At 47.7% G+C, this 19,273-nt stretch overlaps 1 protein-coding gene across 1 annotated transcript; it reads right to left on the reverse strand.

Annotated features, from left to right (window-relative positions):
* Positions 1-1,069: 1,069 nt before the first annotated feature.
* Positions 1,070-3,897, reverse strand: LOC148867373 (FT-interacting protein 1-like). Its single transcript, XM_088975247.1, has one exon. The coding sequence runs from the start codon at positions 3,761-3,763 to the stop codon at positions 1,358-1,360; it is 2,406 nt and encodes an 801-aa protein (XP_088831373.1). The 5' UTR covers positions 3,764-3,897; the 3' UTR covers positions 1,070-1,357.
* Positions 3,898-19,273: the final 15,376 nt, after the last annotated feature.

The following is a 19,273-nucleotide window of genomic DNA, read 5'->3' on the forward strand; positions in this document are numbered from 1 at the left end:
AGTTTGGTCATGTAAAATACTTAAATGTTTACATTTCCAGTAAAGCCACTACAATGATCTAACTGACATGGGCTTCTCTCGAGTTTTTAAAAAGTCACCGTGAATTTAAAGAAAAGTGAAATCATGGTCAGTTTTACGTAATCCCCCCCCCCCCCCCCAACCACCAAAAAAAAAAAAAGAAAAAGTGTTTGGGTTACTCAATTATCACAACTTGAGATCTATAATCTGTTGTGCGCACTGCTGCGTATTCTGTAATACATAACTGTGTTTACGGCAAATCCAGGCTTGTGCTCATTGGTTGCAAGTCACAAAGTCACATGTAGGGGTGTTAATGGACCGGTTGGACCTTTCTAATTCAAAATCAATTTGAACGGACTGGACAGACCAACAAGACATATTGAATTGGATCAGTTCAGACTTAAATGGTCTAAAGTATTTATTGGATTGAGTTGGACCTGGTCCATTCCTAATAGATTAATATTAGGTTGGGTTGGATTAAACTAATATATAATCCATTGATAAAAGATAACAGGTATTAATGGACCAGGTTTGGATTGAAACCAATTTGAACAACGGTCCAGACATTGAATTGGACTGGTTCAATGTGGTCCAAAGTATTCATAGGACTTACATCGGTGTTCTTCGCAAATTATGTTAGCTGTTCAAAGTTCTGACGATTTTCTTTTAACGTAAAGTTTAGTTCATTTCGCCCGTGGCAATGTATTTTTCCCCGATTTTTCTTCCATTAACAGAAGGAATTTGCCCAATGGTTTGACGTTTATGTACCAAACCCATTCAGTGCTCATTTTATTGACTCATCCCCCCTAAATCATTTGCTAAAAGAAGGAAAAAGCTGAAATTTCTTTCCTATAATTTAATTGTTTATACATAAAATGATAAAATCTCCTTTACAATAAAAAAAGATCCTTATTGCATTTTCTTCTAATATGTAGTTCTTTTCACAAAGCTTTTTTCTTGAGCTGGCTGAGTTCTTTCTCTTGGTTGGAGTCTGTTGTTATGATAAAAACTTAATTAAAAAGTAAATATTTAACATGGAAGAATCGATGAATAGACAGAACTTAATGGAACTTATCATTACAGAAACCAGCATGAGCTGCCCTGAAGGCAAATATGCTTGCCTTGTTGTATTATACAAACATCTCTCTTCAGGGAGAGAGACAACAATAAACAAATAGAAACCCAGAAAACATTTTGAAATTTTCTCAAACAAGGAACATTTTGATCACTAGAACTATGAAACTTCTAAGCAGACCTCTTTCAGTAGCAGCAGCAATATAATATTGGGTATATAAATATATTATTGTTTGCATTTCTCTTCTCATCACTTCATCAGGACTCAGATCATGCTGTCCACTCGAGCTGGCAATCTCTTGAAGAAATTGCTTGGTACAGCAGGTAGCTTGCTGCGAAATCTGGGATGGCGAAGCATATATAGGCCGAGGATCAACGCCACCACTCTGAATGGGGTAACGTACAGCACAACTGCAGCACAGAGACAGAAGACTATGAACAGGCTGGACGCCCTTGGGTCTCTCCAGCTGAGCAGAGACTGGAGCCTCTCCCCCTGTGTAGCCATGTCTCCCACCACTGTCTGAATCCTTCCTGCTACACTTCTGAGCCTGTCATACCTCATCCGGACTATGTCATGAGGCTTAGACGTCGGGAATGTGTCGAACTCCTCGTCTAGCTCATCTGGGTGGACTGCCTCCGCCCATGAAAGTCTGGTGTCCATGTGAGGTGGGTGCCTGGGGCGGAATCTGTAGCTCCATATCCCGATGAGGAACATGTAGAGGAAGATGGTTGGAAGTATGAGCTCTGGGTACCATATCAGTATCAGGAACAGCACATGAACCAGGACTGATGTGATGGGATTTTTCCAGTGGCAGACATCATCAAACCATCTGCTCACAGAGATTGTACCAGACAGCAGTGACATGATCCTGAAGAAGTTAGCTTTGCTTCTTCTCATGCTCCACATGTGGGAGTCCACATCCAACATATACTCCACAACCTCCTTCCTGAGTGGTGGCTCCGCCCGTCCCAGCCGCACCGCCACTATGTTCATTGCCTGGTATCTAAGACTGTCTACTTGGTTCACTGTGAAAGGATGCAAATAATGCATCTTTGGCAACAGAGGATGACCGTAGAGGTATATCATGTTAACCAATGAGAGGCAAGTGAATCGAACTGCTAACTGGAGCTCCCCCATTTTCTTCACCCCAGATGGGTGTAGAACAAGAAGTGGGTAAGAGTGGGTGTAGATCCTATCTGCTTCAAGGGTTGACAGCCGAATTCTTACCTTTCCAATTCGTGAGTCTCTCGCAGGGCCACCGCCAGCTGCTGGTTTCTCGCCGCCCCCCAGGTGGCAGTTGTCGAAAACTCCGAGCGTGATCACGGTGCAAGGATCATAGACCTCCCATGTATATTGCTCATTCCATTTGGGACTGAAGCTGTCGATTATCGTTCTGGTTCGTACCCACTTCTGTCCATACTTGGCGACACAGTATGCATCCGTGGCGCCTCGGCTATCTTTCATCTTCATGGGTAGCAGTCCTTGTGCACTCAGGATTCCTACCTCCAGTATGCCGATCGGCTGCTTCCAGAGCTGCCTTGCAGTCGGGCGTTGGTCGCTTGTGTACATGGTTGATTCATCAAGTACATGATAACCACCCTCCAGACACACTCTGAGGTGAATCCTGCTGGAGAATTTGAGCTCCTTTCTCCTGTCTCCTTCCAACACTCCGAACCCAAATTTCTCGAGGTTGAACCAACGAGAATGAACTGGGCGGTGGTCCAGGCGTTTCTCAAAGATGTTGAGTGGCAGAGTAATCTTCCCAAGCACATCATCTTTTGATGGGTGCACCCGGTCCTCGATCGTCAGCAGCAGCTGTTCTTCAAAGGGCTCGGCCACTACAAAAACCAGATCTTCGTTCCAGAGTGGGTTTGTGGTACGAGTCGGGCATATCTTGGTTTTCAGCACCTGACTGCCGACTTGTGCCGTCACAAAGGACTCCGGCACCCGGCTTCTGTCGTTGGGCTGTACATCCTGCGCTTCAATCACGTTCACCCTCAGGTACCACAGTTTGGGTGAGACATAGACCTTTGATCGGATGTTGAACACACCCTCTCCATGAATGGTGGCAGCATCTGAGTGCCAGGCCTCTGGGAAGGCTTCATCCGCCTGTGTTCCCATCCAGACCGCAAGCATGATCTCACCTTTCACCTTCCCCTCCCCCCGACGGTCCTCCAATCTGTACCACTGAGGTGCCAGAGGGCTGTCAGGCGGCAACCTCGTCGGCACCTCATTCAGGTCGAACACCACCTTCCCGAGATAGTCATCTCTTCCTACCATCTCTTTGTCCTTGACGAAGACTTCCAGCGCTGATGACTGTATTCTCTCCTTTGAAAATGCGAAGACCTGGTTCCACTCAGGGTTGGTTTTCTTCTCGAAATGCCTCGTCGTTCCTTTGTAATTCCCCAGCTTCACTTCTGCATATGGGTCACAGCTTCCAGTGATGGAGTTGGTGGGTAAGTCTTTGGATTTTACCACTCGAACATACAGGTAGGACATTTGTTCGACGAGGTCGTAAGTGCTGGTGAACTTGTCTCCTCCGCTCATCCACCCTCCGCCACCTCGTACCCCTCCGTTTGGCCATCGCTCTCCAAGGCGAGGGCTTGTGTCCTTCAAATTGTAGTCGTCTGCAGGTTTGTTAGGATGGGCTTGTGGGTTGATCTGGTGCATGATTAAATCTCTACCTCCGGCAGTCTTCGTCTGCACCAGCAGTGTCAGCAGTATTAATCAGCCACTGCAGCTGAGCCAGAAGTGTCGACAGCAGCAACTGTAGTCGGTCACTGAAGCAGCAGTTCCAGATAGAGATAATTCTGTAGTAGTAAAAATGGTACTAGTTTTATCAGAAACAGTTGTTAGTTCGGATTCAGATGAAATATAAATTTTCAGGCCAATCTCGACTTCCACTTACGAAAAGAAACACTTCTTTTTCTAATATAATATGGGAACTGTTGCAAAATGCAAAGCTTCCTCTGCTTATTGTTGAAATATTAGAGCCATGAATCCTTACCTTCCCAAGAGAGTTGCAACCAGGGCAAGGATCGAACTCCTCTGGGCTCTCGTTGTGTTGATGAAGGCTATTGGGGTTGTTTAGATTGAAGTTTTTGTGAAGTGTGCCGAATCCGATTCTCTGGTTCTCATAGTCAAGCTCTACAAATGAAGTGGGGTGATCCTTCGCCGTCTCTGGGAATAAGATGATAGGCGTCCACCAGCTTCATAGTCTCTTTGTTGTTGCTTTGCCGCTGCGAGAAGCTGCAAGGAAACAGCCTCTCGCAAGAAACCCGAAGCTCGATTCTGAAGCAAAGGGATCTTAATTAATTAGCAAAAACAGAGGCTAAAGAAAGGAATGTTGAGGTTCTTCTGATCTGGGTCTCCTACACATTAGTTTTTATTGAGGTGGCAGGCTTTGTTTTTGGTCGTGTGCAGGAAAAAAAGAGTTGTTTTAATGGAGAGGGTGCTCGAAGGCGGGTCTGGACTCTGGAGGGAAATGGGGGGAAAGCCATTGGCTTTGTTTAAAAGAACTAAAGCGAACCAGAGATCAATTTTCTTTAGTATGAAACCACTGTTAACTACTCATATATTGGTTTCCCTCCTGAACTGAATTCTCATTCCAACCAAAAGATAAAGATTTTCCCAGTCTTTACCTCAGCTGACAAAGATCACCTTTTGCTTATTAATTAGATTCTCTGGGTCAGTGGCACCATTTCTTTGGTAAACAATCAGATTGGTTTACATTCTTGTTGGCAGCTGCAGTACCCAGAATACCCTTCATTGTGTCTAGGAATTTCCTCTGTGGATGTGGATTGATTCCTACTGGATCAGGGGTTAGTTTGGTCAAAGCATTTGGAGCAGCATCACTTGGGAGTCTATGTTTCAGGGACATCCCTTTCTTCACTAAGCAGCAAAACCAATGACAAAGAAAGCAAGCGAACAAAAGAAATATATAAAGAGGAAAGCAGAGTGGGAGTTCAAAGAAAAGCAAAAGCAAAACCGAAGGCTTTTGGCCCTGTGATGACCTTTATCGAAGATGCTTTTACTTTGCTTTATTAATACCTCACTCCATTCATGGCTCTGAGATTTATATGTAATTGCCAATTAATTCTCTTCTCAAATATGTTCTTTTACTTACTAGACCTTAGTCTCTACTCGTAGTACTGAGCCAACCATGGTACACATACCACATCAGCTCTGTAGGGTCCATGCATCAAGCTGACGCGGTAAATGCTGATTGGCCTAGTTTCATTGGGTTCCCAGCCGTAGTGGTTATATTGATTGATGTGTTCATGCTTTCGGAATGTTTATGGAAAATTGAGGTGGGGTTCTGGTGATGAATGTAATCATCATTCATCAAGGTTCGTGGCTTCAATCACATGTGCCTCTGGCCTAATATTGTGGGTGTATAATAATATAATATGCATATACAACCTTGAACCACTTTTTGAGTAAACATAACGTAAGATCATCCCTTGATTCCTTCCTTTTTTTGGGGTTCATATGGAGAGTTGAAGGTGATCCATGTTACTGAGATGCAATAAATGCAGATGAAGCTATCAAACGTAAGATGATGATGATCCCAGCATCGATCACTCTACTTTTATACCCAGGTCCTGTCACAAACAGGGTGCATACTCTCTCTCTCTCTCTCTCTTTCAAAAAAAAGGGCACTCCTTTAGTAATTAGTTAACTTGGTTTTTTACTTATGACCACTGAATAGCTGAATAGGTTCTTTTTTGGCCATTTGGCTAGATGAATAGGTTCAATAAAGAAAATTTTCTACTCAAGGCTCTCTGATTGGTTTTTTTGGGATTTATAATTTAAGAGAAGGTTCTTTTTTTAAACTTAGGTATAAAGAGAGGTTTCACAATAGAATAATTCCTGGGAGCTTTTTCCTTCACAAGTGCCATTCTGACTTAGTTAGAAAGCCCAGAAATCATGGAGCAAGTTCTAGGCTAGCAAGCATGGCAAAACTAACCTAAGGCCAACATTTAGTATATAAGATTTTGATATTCATTAGCTCAAAACTTTCTGGGTATACAGCTAACATGGACTGAGGAGGTGACCACCTTATACATTTGGGAATCTCAATCTGAGGGACAGTCTGAATTGGCTGTCATCCTCCCAAACGCTTTCAATAAATCATGTTTAGTCAAATAAAGAAAGGAAAGAAAGAAAGGAGAGAGAGAGAGAGAGGTCATGTGGAAAAGAGCTCCAAGGTTTAGAAAACTCTTATCCTGATCCAAACTAGGAGTCTAGGACCCAGTTGCACTCTTGTAGTGAGGAGACAATAGCTTTGTGGTTTGCTCTATCAATCTCAATATGTGCAGCATGGGAGCAGTTTAAATACAAATGCTTGATATGCTCTTTGTCCCGTTTTCTGTAAACATTGCTACCATGTGTACCCGTAGCCCAACTGGTAGTTGTACATTACAAACACACCCACAATCGAGTCATCCTGAACTGTCCAATGAAAATAGAAATACCCTTTCCTTCCACTGTTAGAATTGTCTCTGTGGCATTAAAAGTAGAATATGCTGTGCGTTTGCTCCTCTTTTTCTCCTTTTATAATTATATAAGCTCTTTTTTTTTTTTTTTTCTGGTTTGACACATTTTCTAGTTTGGATCTGCAAAAAAGGAAACATTCATGAGAACCAAAAATTTTGTTGTGGGTTTTAATACATTCCTGGAAATGCAGAGAAAGAGAGACTTGGCTACGGATTCAAAGATGTTCCACCTTCATTTCTCAGTGTCCACCAGGCAAAAGTCAGTAAAGTGAATTGGGATTCCTAATCCTTTCTGAGGTTTAATGCAATACTTAATGAGTACTTCTAAAAGTAAGCAGTATTCTAGTAAGAAGATTAATGAGGCTTTGTTAGTGCAGCAGAGAGAGAGAGAGAGAGAGAGTTTGGTTAGTGGGTTTGGAGGTAAACTTAGGTTTAGTAATTGGGAAACATTATATGAATGCATATAGTATACATATGGGTGTGAAGGGAGAGTAGCCACACAAGAAGAAAGAAGACAAACTAAAGACAGTAGAAAAGAAAGAAAGGAAAGAGGAAAGATGGATAAAAAGATTAAAAGAGATTAGAATGTTTTAAGAGTGAATTGTATTGTCTCTGTCTCTCAATTATCCTAATTGTATTGTCTCTGCAGCTGGTGAAAACAAGTCTAAACTTTAAAAGCTTTTTCTGTGTGCCCTTTAGAAATATTATGGATGCAACAGTGGTATCAGAGCAAAAAAAATAAAGCACATAAAAGTGATCCCATACAGTGCTCAGGTCAAATCAACTATCCAAACCCAATGATCAAATCCATGTTTTGATTTGGGAAAATCGTTTCAATATCTGATGCATTTTGATAATCCTAGCTTCCTTTTTCTTTTCTTTTTCCTTTTTAACTGTATGACACAGGAAAGTGGAAACTGCCAACCAATGACCAGTGGGAAAGGGATTCCCCATTAGAATATCACGAGTGCTTTCATGCATCTACCGTTAATTCCTTTGAGAAAGACAGTACCTCTCTCTCTCTCTCTGAGAGAGAGGCACACACATTGAGGATGAGGACTGAGGTAAAGATAACAATGACTATACATAAAAGGAGACAAGGAGCTCGGACGATTCGCCTCCTCCATCCTCAGCAACCATACCAAGCTTTGTTTCTTTTTATGCAACTTTAACCACTCCCTGGTGGTCGTGGGTAATCAATTTCAGCACAATTGTGTAGCAGACAAAAGTAATTGAATCTGATGGTGCGTAATCCAGCCGGTCCTAGCTGTCAATGACCTTACCTCTGATTGGAGCAACGGGAAGCCTGAAACGGAGAAGATGAGGGAATTCCGGGGGAACCCGGTGAGATTGCTCTGAAGCTCAAGTTAGTATTCTCTCAAAGACAAGATAAAACCAGATGGCGCAAAGTTTGCATACCTTGTTGTTGGGGGTAGGGGGCCTTTTATAACCACTTCGCGCACTCACTCCGAGGCTTCTGTCAGGTCGGATATGATCACTTCTGTGTTTCTGCCAGTTCGGGTATCATCCCTTCTGCTGGGATAAAACCGCCACTGCTCCTTGTCGGAGCCGTTTCTGTAACTGGAGACGGCGGTGGCAGGTGGCCGTTTGAAGTGTGGTTGTCAAGCGTCAGATTCCAAGTCAGTCAGGTGCGCCGCCCTTGGATACGAACTTTCTCGGTGTCAGGCATGGTACGGTTTGTTCAGTTTGGCGTTCTGGAGGCGAAGTGCTAGAGTGGTGAGCGAGGCGAAGTCTTGAGTTCGGAGGTGTGTCCCGAACTGCCATAAGGCAGGCCGGTTCGGAGTGTGTCCCGAACTGCCACAAGGCAGGCCAGTTCGGAGAGTGTGTCCCGAACTGCCACAATGTCACAGGTGACTCCTTCGTCGCGCCATCAAGCACTTACAGTGAGCCATCTGAGTTTCAACCGCGTGCCTTCATGGTGTCAACATGTGTGTCATGGGTGGGCTTTGCTTGTATTTTGTAAGGGGGACCGCCAATGGCGTTATTGTAATTACTTAGTATGCTTTTCCATCATTTTGATGTCTCCTATTGTCACTCCCCCAAAAGCTTAACGTACTCTTTGAGGGGAGGTAGGTAGTCAAGTGAGCTCATAAGCGTGTAAAGGTTAAGCACGAGATCCCCTCGACACTGTACTGTGTGCTTGTGCTTACCACTGATTAATGCAATACAAATAGCCTTTTGCTAATTCGTGTGCCATCTTGTTGCCTTTGTGTTTGTGTTTGCTTTGTTTCATAGGCTTACTCGCCCATTTCGAGTGCCGCACGGGGCCCCAACAATTATCCTCGTGACAGTTGGTATCAGAGCAGGTGCTCCTACAAACACTCTGGACATTGTCTTCGTCCCTACATCAACCCAATGAAGAGCAATCGGGGCATTTCCGATGACACACCACATGGGCGGATTCAAGCCCACGACACTGATGAAGCTCCACTTGACGAACCTACCAAGACACAAGCCCCAAAGGGGCGTACAACCAAAGCTAGCAAGCACGACAAATCAGTCGACCAACTAGCTACCGTGGACATGCACCTCCTACGTTGCGAGGTGACAGTGGGAGAAACCCGAGATCGGGTTGATGAACTCCACCTCAACCTAGAGACGGTTGAGAATGCAGTGGTGGAACTAGAAGGACGTTTCAATGGCGCCTTCAGAGACATGCACACCACCATACAGAATTCGGGAGCTGGGCCTTCCCAAAGCAGCTTGTAGGGCTTGCTAGACAGATTCCAAGCGCAATTGGATGAGATGAGAGATGAGATGACTCTCCTAAAGAGGGCAGTGGCCAACACACCAAGCACTCCCTCCACCCTATCTTCCATGAACGTCAAGATCCGAGAGCCAACACCTTACTCGGGTGCTCGGGATGCTAGGGAGCTTGACAACTTCTTGTGGCAACTGGAGCAATATTTCTCTGCCACTGGCATCATTGACAACCAAACTCAGGTACGTACAGCTGCTATGTATTTGACTGATATCGCAATGTTATGGTGGCGTAGGTGTTGCCAAGACATTGAACGTGGAACCCCTACCATCGACACTTGGGTTGGATTTAAGCGTGAAATCAAGCGGCAGTTCTACCCAGAAAATGTGGAGTACTTGGCGCGCCGAAGAATGAAGAATCTCAGACATCAAGAATCACTACATGACTATGTCAAGGAGTTTTCGGCCTTGACGCTGGAGATCACTGACATGTCAGACAAGGATCTTCTGTTCAATTTTATGGACGGTCTCAGGCCATGGGCTGAGCTTGAACTCCAACGACGTGGGGTTGAGGACCTCGCCACCGCCATGGCCATAGCTGAACAACTTGTTGATCTGAGAACACCTAAGGAAGATGTGAAAAGAACATCCAGCCCAGGTACCGTGAGTTTGAGTGGGGGAGACCCACAATCAACCCCTACAAAGGAGAAGCCAGTGCCGGCGAACAAGCCCTACAATTACCAACAAGGGAAGAAGCCACAAGGAGGCCCAAGCTACCAAGGCCACCAATCCACCAGGAGACCTCCTCCTGCGCCGTGTTACCTTTGCAACGGGAAGCATTGGATGAGTGACTGCCCAACCCGAAAGAAAACAACTGCCCTCATCGCCAAACTCAGTGATAGTGAAGAGAGCGATGAGGAGAAACCCACAGCGGCGCCAAGAGTAGGCGCCCTCCAACTCATCAATGCCATGGTCAAGAAAGAGGCCACATCAAAACGGCCCACCAAAGCCCACAAGGGGCTGAGTTATGTAGACATCACCCTCGGCGGGAGGCCAACCCAAGCCTTAGTGGACACTGGGGCCACCCACAACTTCATTTCGCTTGCGGAGGCAAAGCGACTCGGCTTGACCACCACCAAACAAACTGGGTGGGTCAAGGCTGTCAACTCTGGGGCCAAAGCAGTAGAGGGCACGACCCATGGAGTAGAACTCCGAGTTGGACCATGGAAAGGACCCATCAATCTATCTGTGGTTCCCCTGGATGATTTTCAGGTGGTTCTTGGAGTGGAGTTCCTCAAGCAGGCGGAAACAACACTTATGCCCCACATCAACAGTTTGCTTATTCTGGATGAACACTGCCCTTGTATGGTTCCTGTCTCATCAGCCTTGCAGATACTTGGGAAGCAGCTTTCAGCCTTGCAGTTGTACCAAGAAACTATCAACCATGAAGACAGCTCTGCGGCAACAAGGAAGAACCCCTGTCAAGTACCTCACATCGACACTAGAACTGGTTGGGAAGTCGTCACCAGGAAGAAGTCACCCCCCAGACAGTTCCATTTTCAACGCCAACACCAATGCCAGCGCCCAAGTCAACACCAGCAGCAGCATCAGCTTCAACGCCAACCACATCAGCAGAAGCTGCAAGTGCCCGCAACTGGTGGGCCTAATAGAAGAAGACCCAAGGCCGTGTCAAACCTTGCCCACATCTACTACCACAACCACCGGGGAGAGCGAGTGCCACCCAAGCCATCTAGGGACCACATTCACATCATCCCTAAGGCTAGATCCCGTAGTAGCCCTGTGAGTTACCCTTGGGGAAAAATGCATGGGAATCCACACCTTAATAATCCAAAACACCATTTTGATCCTTACCTGGCACAAACCTACCCCTTAACCAAACAGAACCAGCCACTAACATACCTTGAGGCTGTCAGGAAAGGACTTAGCCATAGGAAACCCCAACAGAATGAGCCAACCCGACCATGCCACCAAAATATGCACCTCGGCCTTGGACGACAGCCGGTTCAGGGAGCAGCAGAAGAACCCTCCTTCCGCAACAGTGACTCTAAGGGACCAGCCGAAGCCGATCTCTGAGGACGTAGATCGAATTGAGTGGGGGAGAATGTCACAGGTGACTTCTTCGTCGTGCCATCAAGCACTTACAGTGAGCCATTCGAGTGCCAACCGCGTGCCTTCATGGTGTCAACATGTGTGTCATGGGTGGGCTTTGCTTGTATTTTGTAAGGGGGACCGCCAATGGTGTTATTGTAATTACTTAGTATGCTTTTCCATCATTTTGATGTCTCCTATTGTCACTCCCCCAAAAGCTTAATGTACTCTTTGAGGGGAGGTAGGTAGTCGAGTGAGCTCATAAGCGTGTAAAGGTTAAGCACGAGATCCCCTCGACACTGTACTGTGTGCTTGTGCTTACCACTGATTAATGCAATACAAATAGCCTTTTGCTAAATTCGTGTGCCATCTTGTTGCCTTTGTGTTTGTGTTTGCTTTGTTTCGTAGGCTTACTCGCCCATTTCGAGTGCCGCACGGGGCCCCAACGATTATCCCCGTGACAACAAGGCAGGCCAGTTCGAAGAGGAGTGTCCCGAACTACCATAGGGCAAGCCAGTTCGGGTTACTGTCCTTTGAGTGGCTCGGGGCCTAAGGGAGAGTTCGGGCTCCTAGTTGAGATCTCAGGCTCCTAGTAGGGAGTTCGGACTGCTGATAGGGAGTTCGGACTGTTGGTTCCTCCCTTTGGTGCTTGTGCCTTAGGCGTGCTGTTGTGTCGAGCTATTGCCTTTGCCACGTGTTGCGTAACTATGAGGTCGGGCCAAATCTTCCTTCATCAATTGCCCCCCACTCCTCGCGCTAAGGGTCTTGCCCTGGTGCAGGGAGTTCGCGAGGTGGTAGGTGAATTTGTCCCATACTTCGAATCTTGATAGCGTGAGATGCGTTGTCGGGGTTCTTTGGGTCTCTCGAGTGCCCAAAAGGCGGGAGACGCGCCTACCTGCTTAAAAATGCTGACAAACGAGGCAGCGCGCGCTTATTTCAAATTTCAAAAAAGCGCGCTTATTTTGAAAAGACGCACTGCTGCCATTTGAAAGGCGAGGAGACATGCGCTGGCCACTCTGTCAGTTTCAGAAAAAGGCGTGCACCGTCTTCTCGTCAGTTTCAGAAAGGCGTGCACCGATGTTTCGCCATTTCAGAAAGACATGCACCAATCACGTCTCGGTCTCAGGGGACGTGCGGTTAGTGCAAATGCGGGCCGTCGGATTGGCTCTGATCTGCACTATTGGTTCTTGGTTATTGTGGGTATAAATAGTAGGGGACCCCATTCGCTTTGTCACTTCTGCGTTTTGCTTCTTGAGCTCGCGTCCAAGTTTCAACTCTCATCCGGGTCTTTTAGCTCGCATCCAGGCTTTTTAGCTCGCGTTCAAGATTTTTTGCTTGTTCCAGTTTCTAGAGTCTGCTCAAACCTTTTTTGGGTGAGTACTTTCTTGGAATCCACCTTTCCTTCTTGATGTCTAGCTTGGATATCTCAGACGGTTCCTCTAGTGGGTCTGATGTAGGTTCTACGAACCGAGTCGCATCCCCCGATGACCTTAGTGAACCTGAGGTAGAACTTGAGGACAAGTTCGAACCCGTAGGCCTAGCCGCTTCGGGCAGCTTGGCGTCTACCTCTCATCGAGGTCGGTTGCCAGACAGGTTTGGTCCTTCGACCATGACGCCCGAGGGGCTTCAATCCCTTATTACCTCTTACAATTTGCTTGAGGAGTATGGCTATTTCATTCCTTTGGGTAGCTTTCCTTGGGAATACGGTCATAATGAGATCGTGATATTTCGGGAGTAGCTCGCTGTGGGGCTGAGACTGCCTTTTCACCCCCTTCTTGTCGAGGCCATAAAACACTTCGGCGTTACCTTCGCCCAGCTTCACCCAAACTCCATTCGTAATTTGGTGGGGACAATCTCCCTTTTTTTGTGAGCAGGGCTTTCCTTTAGACTTGGAGATATTCTCCTCTATTTTAATGCTTAGGAGACAAGCGGGTCCTCTTCCCGGGAGCAGGTGGGCGTATTACCTATCTCCTCACCCGGTTTTAAGCTCTTGCACGAACTTCCCAACAAGGTCCAGGCATGGAAGCGGAACTACTTTGGGGTGCGAAGTGAACAAGGGTGGCCTTTTCAGACCGGGTGGGGGACGGTCGCCCCTGACTCCAGTGTCACGCTTGATAAAGGAACGATGAAGGGCCTCCGACAATGGGCACGGCTAGGGCTAAAATGCTATCAGTACTTGATGGAGGCCAAGCTCATTGCGGCCGACCTGAGTTCGGGTAGGTTCCTTGCTCAGAGGTTTTGTTTCGCTTTGTTCCTTCATTTTTTCTGATATTGAACTCTTTTTGGTAGGTGTGATGGACTCTGAGAGGACTCGCGGTGGGCACCTGTTCCAAGGCATGAAGAGGAGGAAGCAGGTCGCCAAGCGAACTCGTGCCGAGCTGCCCCAGGATGCGGAGCCTCATGTTCCAAACTACACGCCAGATGATCCACCCAGGGAGCCCGAGGTGGCTCCTTCAATGCAAGAAGCGGCAAGGGCCCCTTATGCCGAGACTACTCACACGGGGGATCCTGCCTACTCTAGTGCTCCCGCTTACTCTGGGTCCGCTCATACGCGAGCTGGGCCCTCAGGCTCGGGAGCTCAAGGGGAGTTCAGGAGCGTGTTGTCGCCGAACTATGCTCTTCAGAAGAGTAGGGAGGCCACCTTCCCCAAGGAGATCGCGGCCTAGACCGATCTTCCTTTGAACCAGATCGCCCGTCGTGTTGCTACTCATGCTATGGTGGTGAGTCAGGTTTCTTGTCGAGCTTCTTTTTTTTTATCCCTCTTGCTGTCGGTTCTCTTAATCACTTGTTCTTTCCTTTTGGTAGGTGAACTCTTCTATTCAAGCCTTGGCGGCCCAGGTGGAGAGGAGCTCGATATAGACGCGAGCTACCGAAGAGGCTTTCCGTGCCGCAGAGGTGACTACCCGAGCTGCAGAGGCGGCTACTCGTGCTACTGAGGAGGCAGCTCACGTTGCTATAGCCAGGCAGGCGAGGTCTCAGAGGGATGCCGAGGCCATGGGGGTGGTTGTGAAGCATATGGCGGACCTGAGGCTAGATCTGCAGCATCAGGTCGAATACCTTCAAGAGGACATAAGGGAGAGAACGCAGATCTTTTCCCAAGGCATCGAAGATGGCAAAAAAAAGGTCATCAATGAGTACATCGCCTCACCGTGCTTTGATGCCCTGATGGTGGACTCGTACAAGAAGGGATTTAAACTGAGCCGATGGATGATCTGGAACACGTACCTCGAGCTCGATATCAGTGCCATATCCACTTCGCGTATAACTCAGGAGATGGCCAACGCTGCTGATGGCGAGTCGGATTCCGAGGGCGAGGCAGGACCTTCGGGTGTCGTTGAAGTGCCTTATGATGAGGAAGAAGTAGCTCCGAGCTTGTGATTTTTTTTATCAAATGTACTCTTCCTTATCTTGCAATGGATTGGACTTTTCTTTTGGTTAAGTGTTGGTTGTTCTTTCTCCTGAACTAGCATATTTACCGAACTGATAATATGCCCGATCTGTTTCTCACCCAGGTTATTGCACTCGCGCGACCTGTTTCGATGTTAATACTTAGTCTCTGCTTTGCCTGAGTCTTTGGCTGACTTCTTTGCTTGCCTATGTCGAGGTTCCTCCGTTAGCTCGGCATCCTGGCCCTTGGGCTCTTGTAGCGATTTCGTCCACTTCGCTTGGCATTCTATAGGTAGTATCGCCTTAAGTTCACGATGTTCCACGCACGGGGTACTTGTTTGCCCTCTAAGGTTTCGAGCTCGTATGCCCCCTCGAGCGCTCTTTTTATTCTGTAGGGCCCTTCCCAATTTGGTCAAAGTTTGCCCACGCCGGGTTCGGGCACCATGATCTTACGGAGAACCAGGTCGCCGACTCAGAAGCTTTGCTTCTTTACTCTAGCATTGTAGTACCAAGCTACTTGCTGCTGATAGGCCGCTGTCTGGATGTGCGCGAGGTCTCTTACCTCATCCAGTAGGTCGAGGTCGGTATGTAACTCGTCTCTGTTTGTTTGATCGTCATATGCTTCTAGTCGTAGTGTAGGTACTTTGATTTCCGCTGGGATTACCGCTTCAGTGTCGTAGGAGAGGTTGAAGGGGGTCTCTCCCATGGCGGTTTTTTCTATAGTCCGGTGAGCCCATAAAACACTTGGTAGCTCGTCCGCCCACAATCCTTTAGCTCGGTCTAGTCGTGCTTTCAGTCTGCGTAGGATGGCTCTATTCATTACTTTTGTCTGACCGTTTGCCTACCGGTGTGCGACCGATGTGAAGTTCTGACGAATTCCCATATTCTGACACCATTCTTGGAACTTGATATCCTTGAACTGTTTACCGCTGTCGGAGATCAGTACCCGAGGTAGCCCGAAGTGACATACTATGCTCTTCCAGAAGAAGTTTTGTATGTTTTGGGATGTAATTGTTGCCAGAGTTTCAGCTTCTATTCATTTTGTGAAGTAATCTACTGTCACCACTAGGAACTTTCTCCCACCTGTTGCTGGCGGGAATGGCCCCAGGAGGTCGATGCCCCATTGCACGAAGGGCCATGGGTTGGTGAGGTATTTGAGGTCGGAAGCAGGCTGATGGTGGATGTTGGCATGCTTCTGACACTTGTCGCATTTTATGACGAGCTCGACAACTTCTGTCTTCATCGTTGGCCAGTAGTATCCTTGTCGAAGTGCCTTTTGGGCAAGGACTCTGCCCCCCAAGTGTCCGCCGCACAGACCTTCATGAGTGTCGCGGAGTACGAGCTCGGCTTCTGCAGGTCGTAGGCAACGCAAGTAAGGGAGCGTGTAGGACCGTCGATACAACCGTTGGTCTATCATGGCTGCATTGCGGTCCGCAAGGAGGGTTCCATCTAGCAAGAAGCTCACGAGTGGGTCGATCCAGCTCAGCTCTGCTTCAAGGACGGGTGCGACCTCCTCTGCCCCACCGAGAATGCTAGGCCGAGGTAAGTCCTCTATGTACACAGTTCTCATGGTGTTCTGACTCATGCTGGTTAATCGGGACAGGGCGCTGGCATCAGTGTTCTCTGACCTCGGGATTTGCCTGATGAAGTGTGACTGGAAGTTGAGCAGAGCCTCTTTTACTTTTGCCAAGTATGCGATCATAGAGAGCTCGCGTGCTTCGTACTCACCCATAACCTGGTTGACCACGAGCTGGGAATCACTACAGATGACTATGTGCTTTGCTCTTACATTTTGCACTAGGTTCAGCCCGGCTATCAGTGCCTCATACTCTGCCTTTTTGTTGGATGCTGCGAACTCAAAGCGTAGTGCGTATTCCAATTTTGTGCCACCCGGGCCGCATAAGACTATTCCAGCCCCGCTGCCCTACTGGTTCGAGGAGTCATCTACGTGAAGGATCCAGGGCTCCTCATCCTAGTTCACGCTTGGCCTAACCAGGAGAGATGCCACACTGGCTGCTACTTCACGGGGTTCAGACTCTATTGGCTTGGGAGCTCCGGGTTCACCCGAGCTAGGGATCTCGGGCTCAACCGGCCTAAGGGCTTCGAGGCTGAATGTGCACTCGGCGATAAAATCTGCTAAGGCTTGGGCTTTAATGGTAGTCTGTGGCTTGTACTGGAGGTCATACTCGCTGAGCTCGTTGGCCCACTTCGTCAGCCAACTGGAAACCTCGGGCTTGAGTAAGATTTGTCTCAGAGGTTTGTCAGTCAAGACGATGACGGTGTGAGCCAGGAAATATGGGCGGAGTTTCCGAGCTGCAATTACTAGTGTGTATGCTAGCTTTTCTATCTACGGGTATCTCGCCTCTGCTCCCTGCAGAATTTTACTAACATAATAGACGAGCCGCTGGACCCGATCTACTTCCTTTATTAGTACCGAACTGACCACCTCGTCGCTCGCCGAGAGGTACAGTTCTAAGACTTCGCCCTCCTCGAGTCTGGCTAAGGTTGGCACAGTGGCGAGGTAGGTCTTTAGCTCGTCGAACGCGAGCTAGCAATCTCGGGTCCATTCGAACCCTTTGCCTTTGATTGCCTTAAAGAAAGGCAGACAGCAGTCTGCCGATTTGGACATGAAGCAACTGAGCGCGGCTATGCGGCCGTTTAGCCTCTGAACCTCTTTTACTTTTCGGAGTGGTCTCATATCTAGGATGGCGTTTATTTTGTCCGGGTTGGCCTCAATACCTCACCGGTTGTCGATGTACCCTAGAAACTTACCCGAGGTGACACCGAAGACACATTTGTTGGGGTTCAGTTTCGTGCTAAATTATCGTAGAATTTGGAAGACAAAATCTAAGTCTTTTACTAATTCCTGCGAGAACTGCGTTTTGACAACCATGTCATCTACATAACATTCTATTTTTTTGTCAATTAAGGGCCGAAAAAGCTTATTTACAAGTCTTTGGAAGGTCACCCCAGCATTCTTTAGTCCGAAGGGCATGACCTTGTAACAGTACAGGCCGAACTCGGTTATGAAGCTGGTTTTTTCCTCATCGGACTAGTCCATCTTGATTTAGTTGTAGCCTGAGTAGGCGTCCAAGAAACTTAGCAGCTCATGTCCCGAGGTCGCGTCCACTAGGCGGTCAATTTGGGGCAGGGGTAAGTATTCTTTTGGGCAAGCTCGGTTCAGGTCGGTGTAGTTGACGCACATGCGCGCCACTTGTCGTTTGCTTTTTTCACCAACACTGGGTTGGCTACCCAGCTCGGATAATGAACTTCCCTTATGAAGTCCACTACGATGAGCTTTTCGACCTCTTCGTCGACCGCCCTCCAGCGCTCCGGGGCTAAGTTGTGTTTCTCTTGTCTAATGGGTCTGACTACAGGGTCAGTGTTAAGTTTGTGAGTTATAAGGCCAGGGTCAATACCGGGCATATCGGCTGCAGACCATGCAAAAATATCTAAATTTTGAAGTAAGAAACTAACCAGTTCGATTCGCAGAGGCTCTTTGACGGAAGCACCGATCTGTAGCGCTCGAGCCGGATCTGTAGCCGAGGTCGGGATCGTGACCATTTCCTCTGTGGGTGAAGCTTGTTCCTCGCCCTGCTCCGTAGGTCACTCCAGTTCGAGGTCATCGGCTGCCTTGGTTTTTCCCTTTAGGGCGGCAACATAACACTTGCGGGACTCAAGATGGTCGCCCCGCGCTACCCTCACACCGAAGTCCGTGGAGAACCTCATTGCCAAATAGCAGGTGGAGACCATTGCCCGCAGAATATGCGTAATTGGCCGCCCTATTATGGCATTGTATGGGGAGGGGGTCGCGACCACCAGGAAATCATGGTTGAGTCTGACTGCGCAAGGCCATGTGCCGACTTCCACAGGTACTGTTATCTTCCCGATGGGCCTGACTTCTTCTCCACTGAAGCCTACCAGAGGAGTATTTGCGGGCTTCAACTCGCTTATCTGCAACTGCAGCTGGTCAAACGTCGACTTGAAGAGGATGTCCGCCGAACTACCTGAGTCCACAAGTATGCGTCGAACTTCGAAGTCATTGATCCTTAGTTTTATGACGAGCGCGTCATCGTGGGGATAGTGGACACCTTGCGCGTCGTCTTCCGTGAAAAAGATCAGTTCTTCTATCTTCGGCCTCTTTGGAGGGTTTTGTTCTTCTTGGGATGCCTCGCGAGCCGAAGTGCACCCTGCTACCACCGAACCTCCCACTATCATATGGATGGTTCCCCAAACTGGCCTCTCTTCTAGAGGCGGTCGCTACAAGGCTTCGACCGGTCTGCTGCTGGATTCGGGGGCATCCTTTCCGTGCTCCCCTTGCCTAACTACCTTATTATTATTATCATTTTGTACAAAATTTCTCAAGTATCCGTGACGGATGAGTCCCTCTATCTCGTCCCGAAGATTATTACACTGTTCGGTATTGTGACCGTGATCTCTATGAAAACTACAACATAGATTTTTG

Source organism: Nelumbo lutea, chromosome 3 (genome assembly GCF_056320005.1).
Source record: "Nelumbo lutea isolate HS-2025 chromosome 3, American lotus-T2T, whole genome shotgun sequence".
Taxonomy (NCBI): domain Eukaryota; kingdom Viridiplantae; phylum Streptophyta; class Magnoliopsida; order Proteales; family Nelumbonaceae; genus Nelumbo; species Nelumbo lutea.

Coding starts and splice junctions, on each gene's coding strand:
- LOC148867373 (XM_088975247.1), bottom strand. CDS start 3,763: ATGCACCAGATCAACCCACAAGCCCATCCTAACAAACCTGCAGACGAC.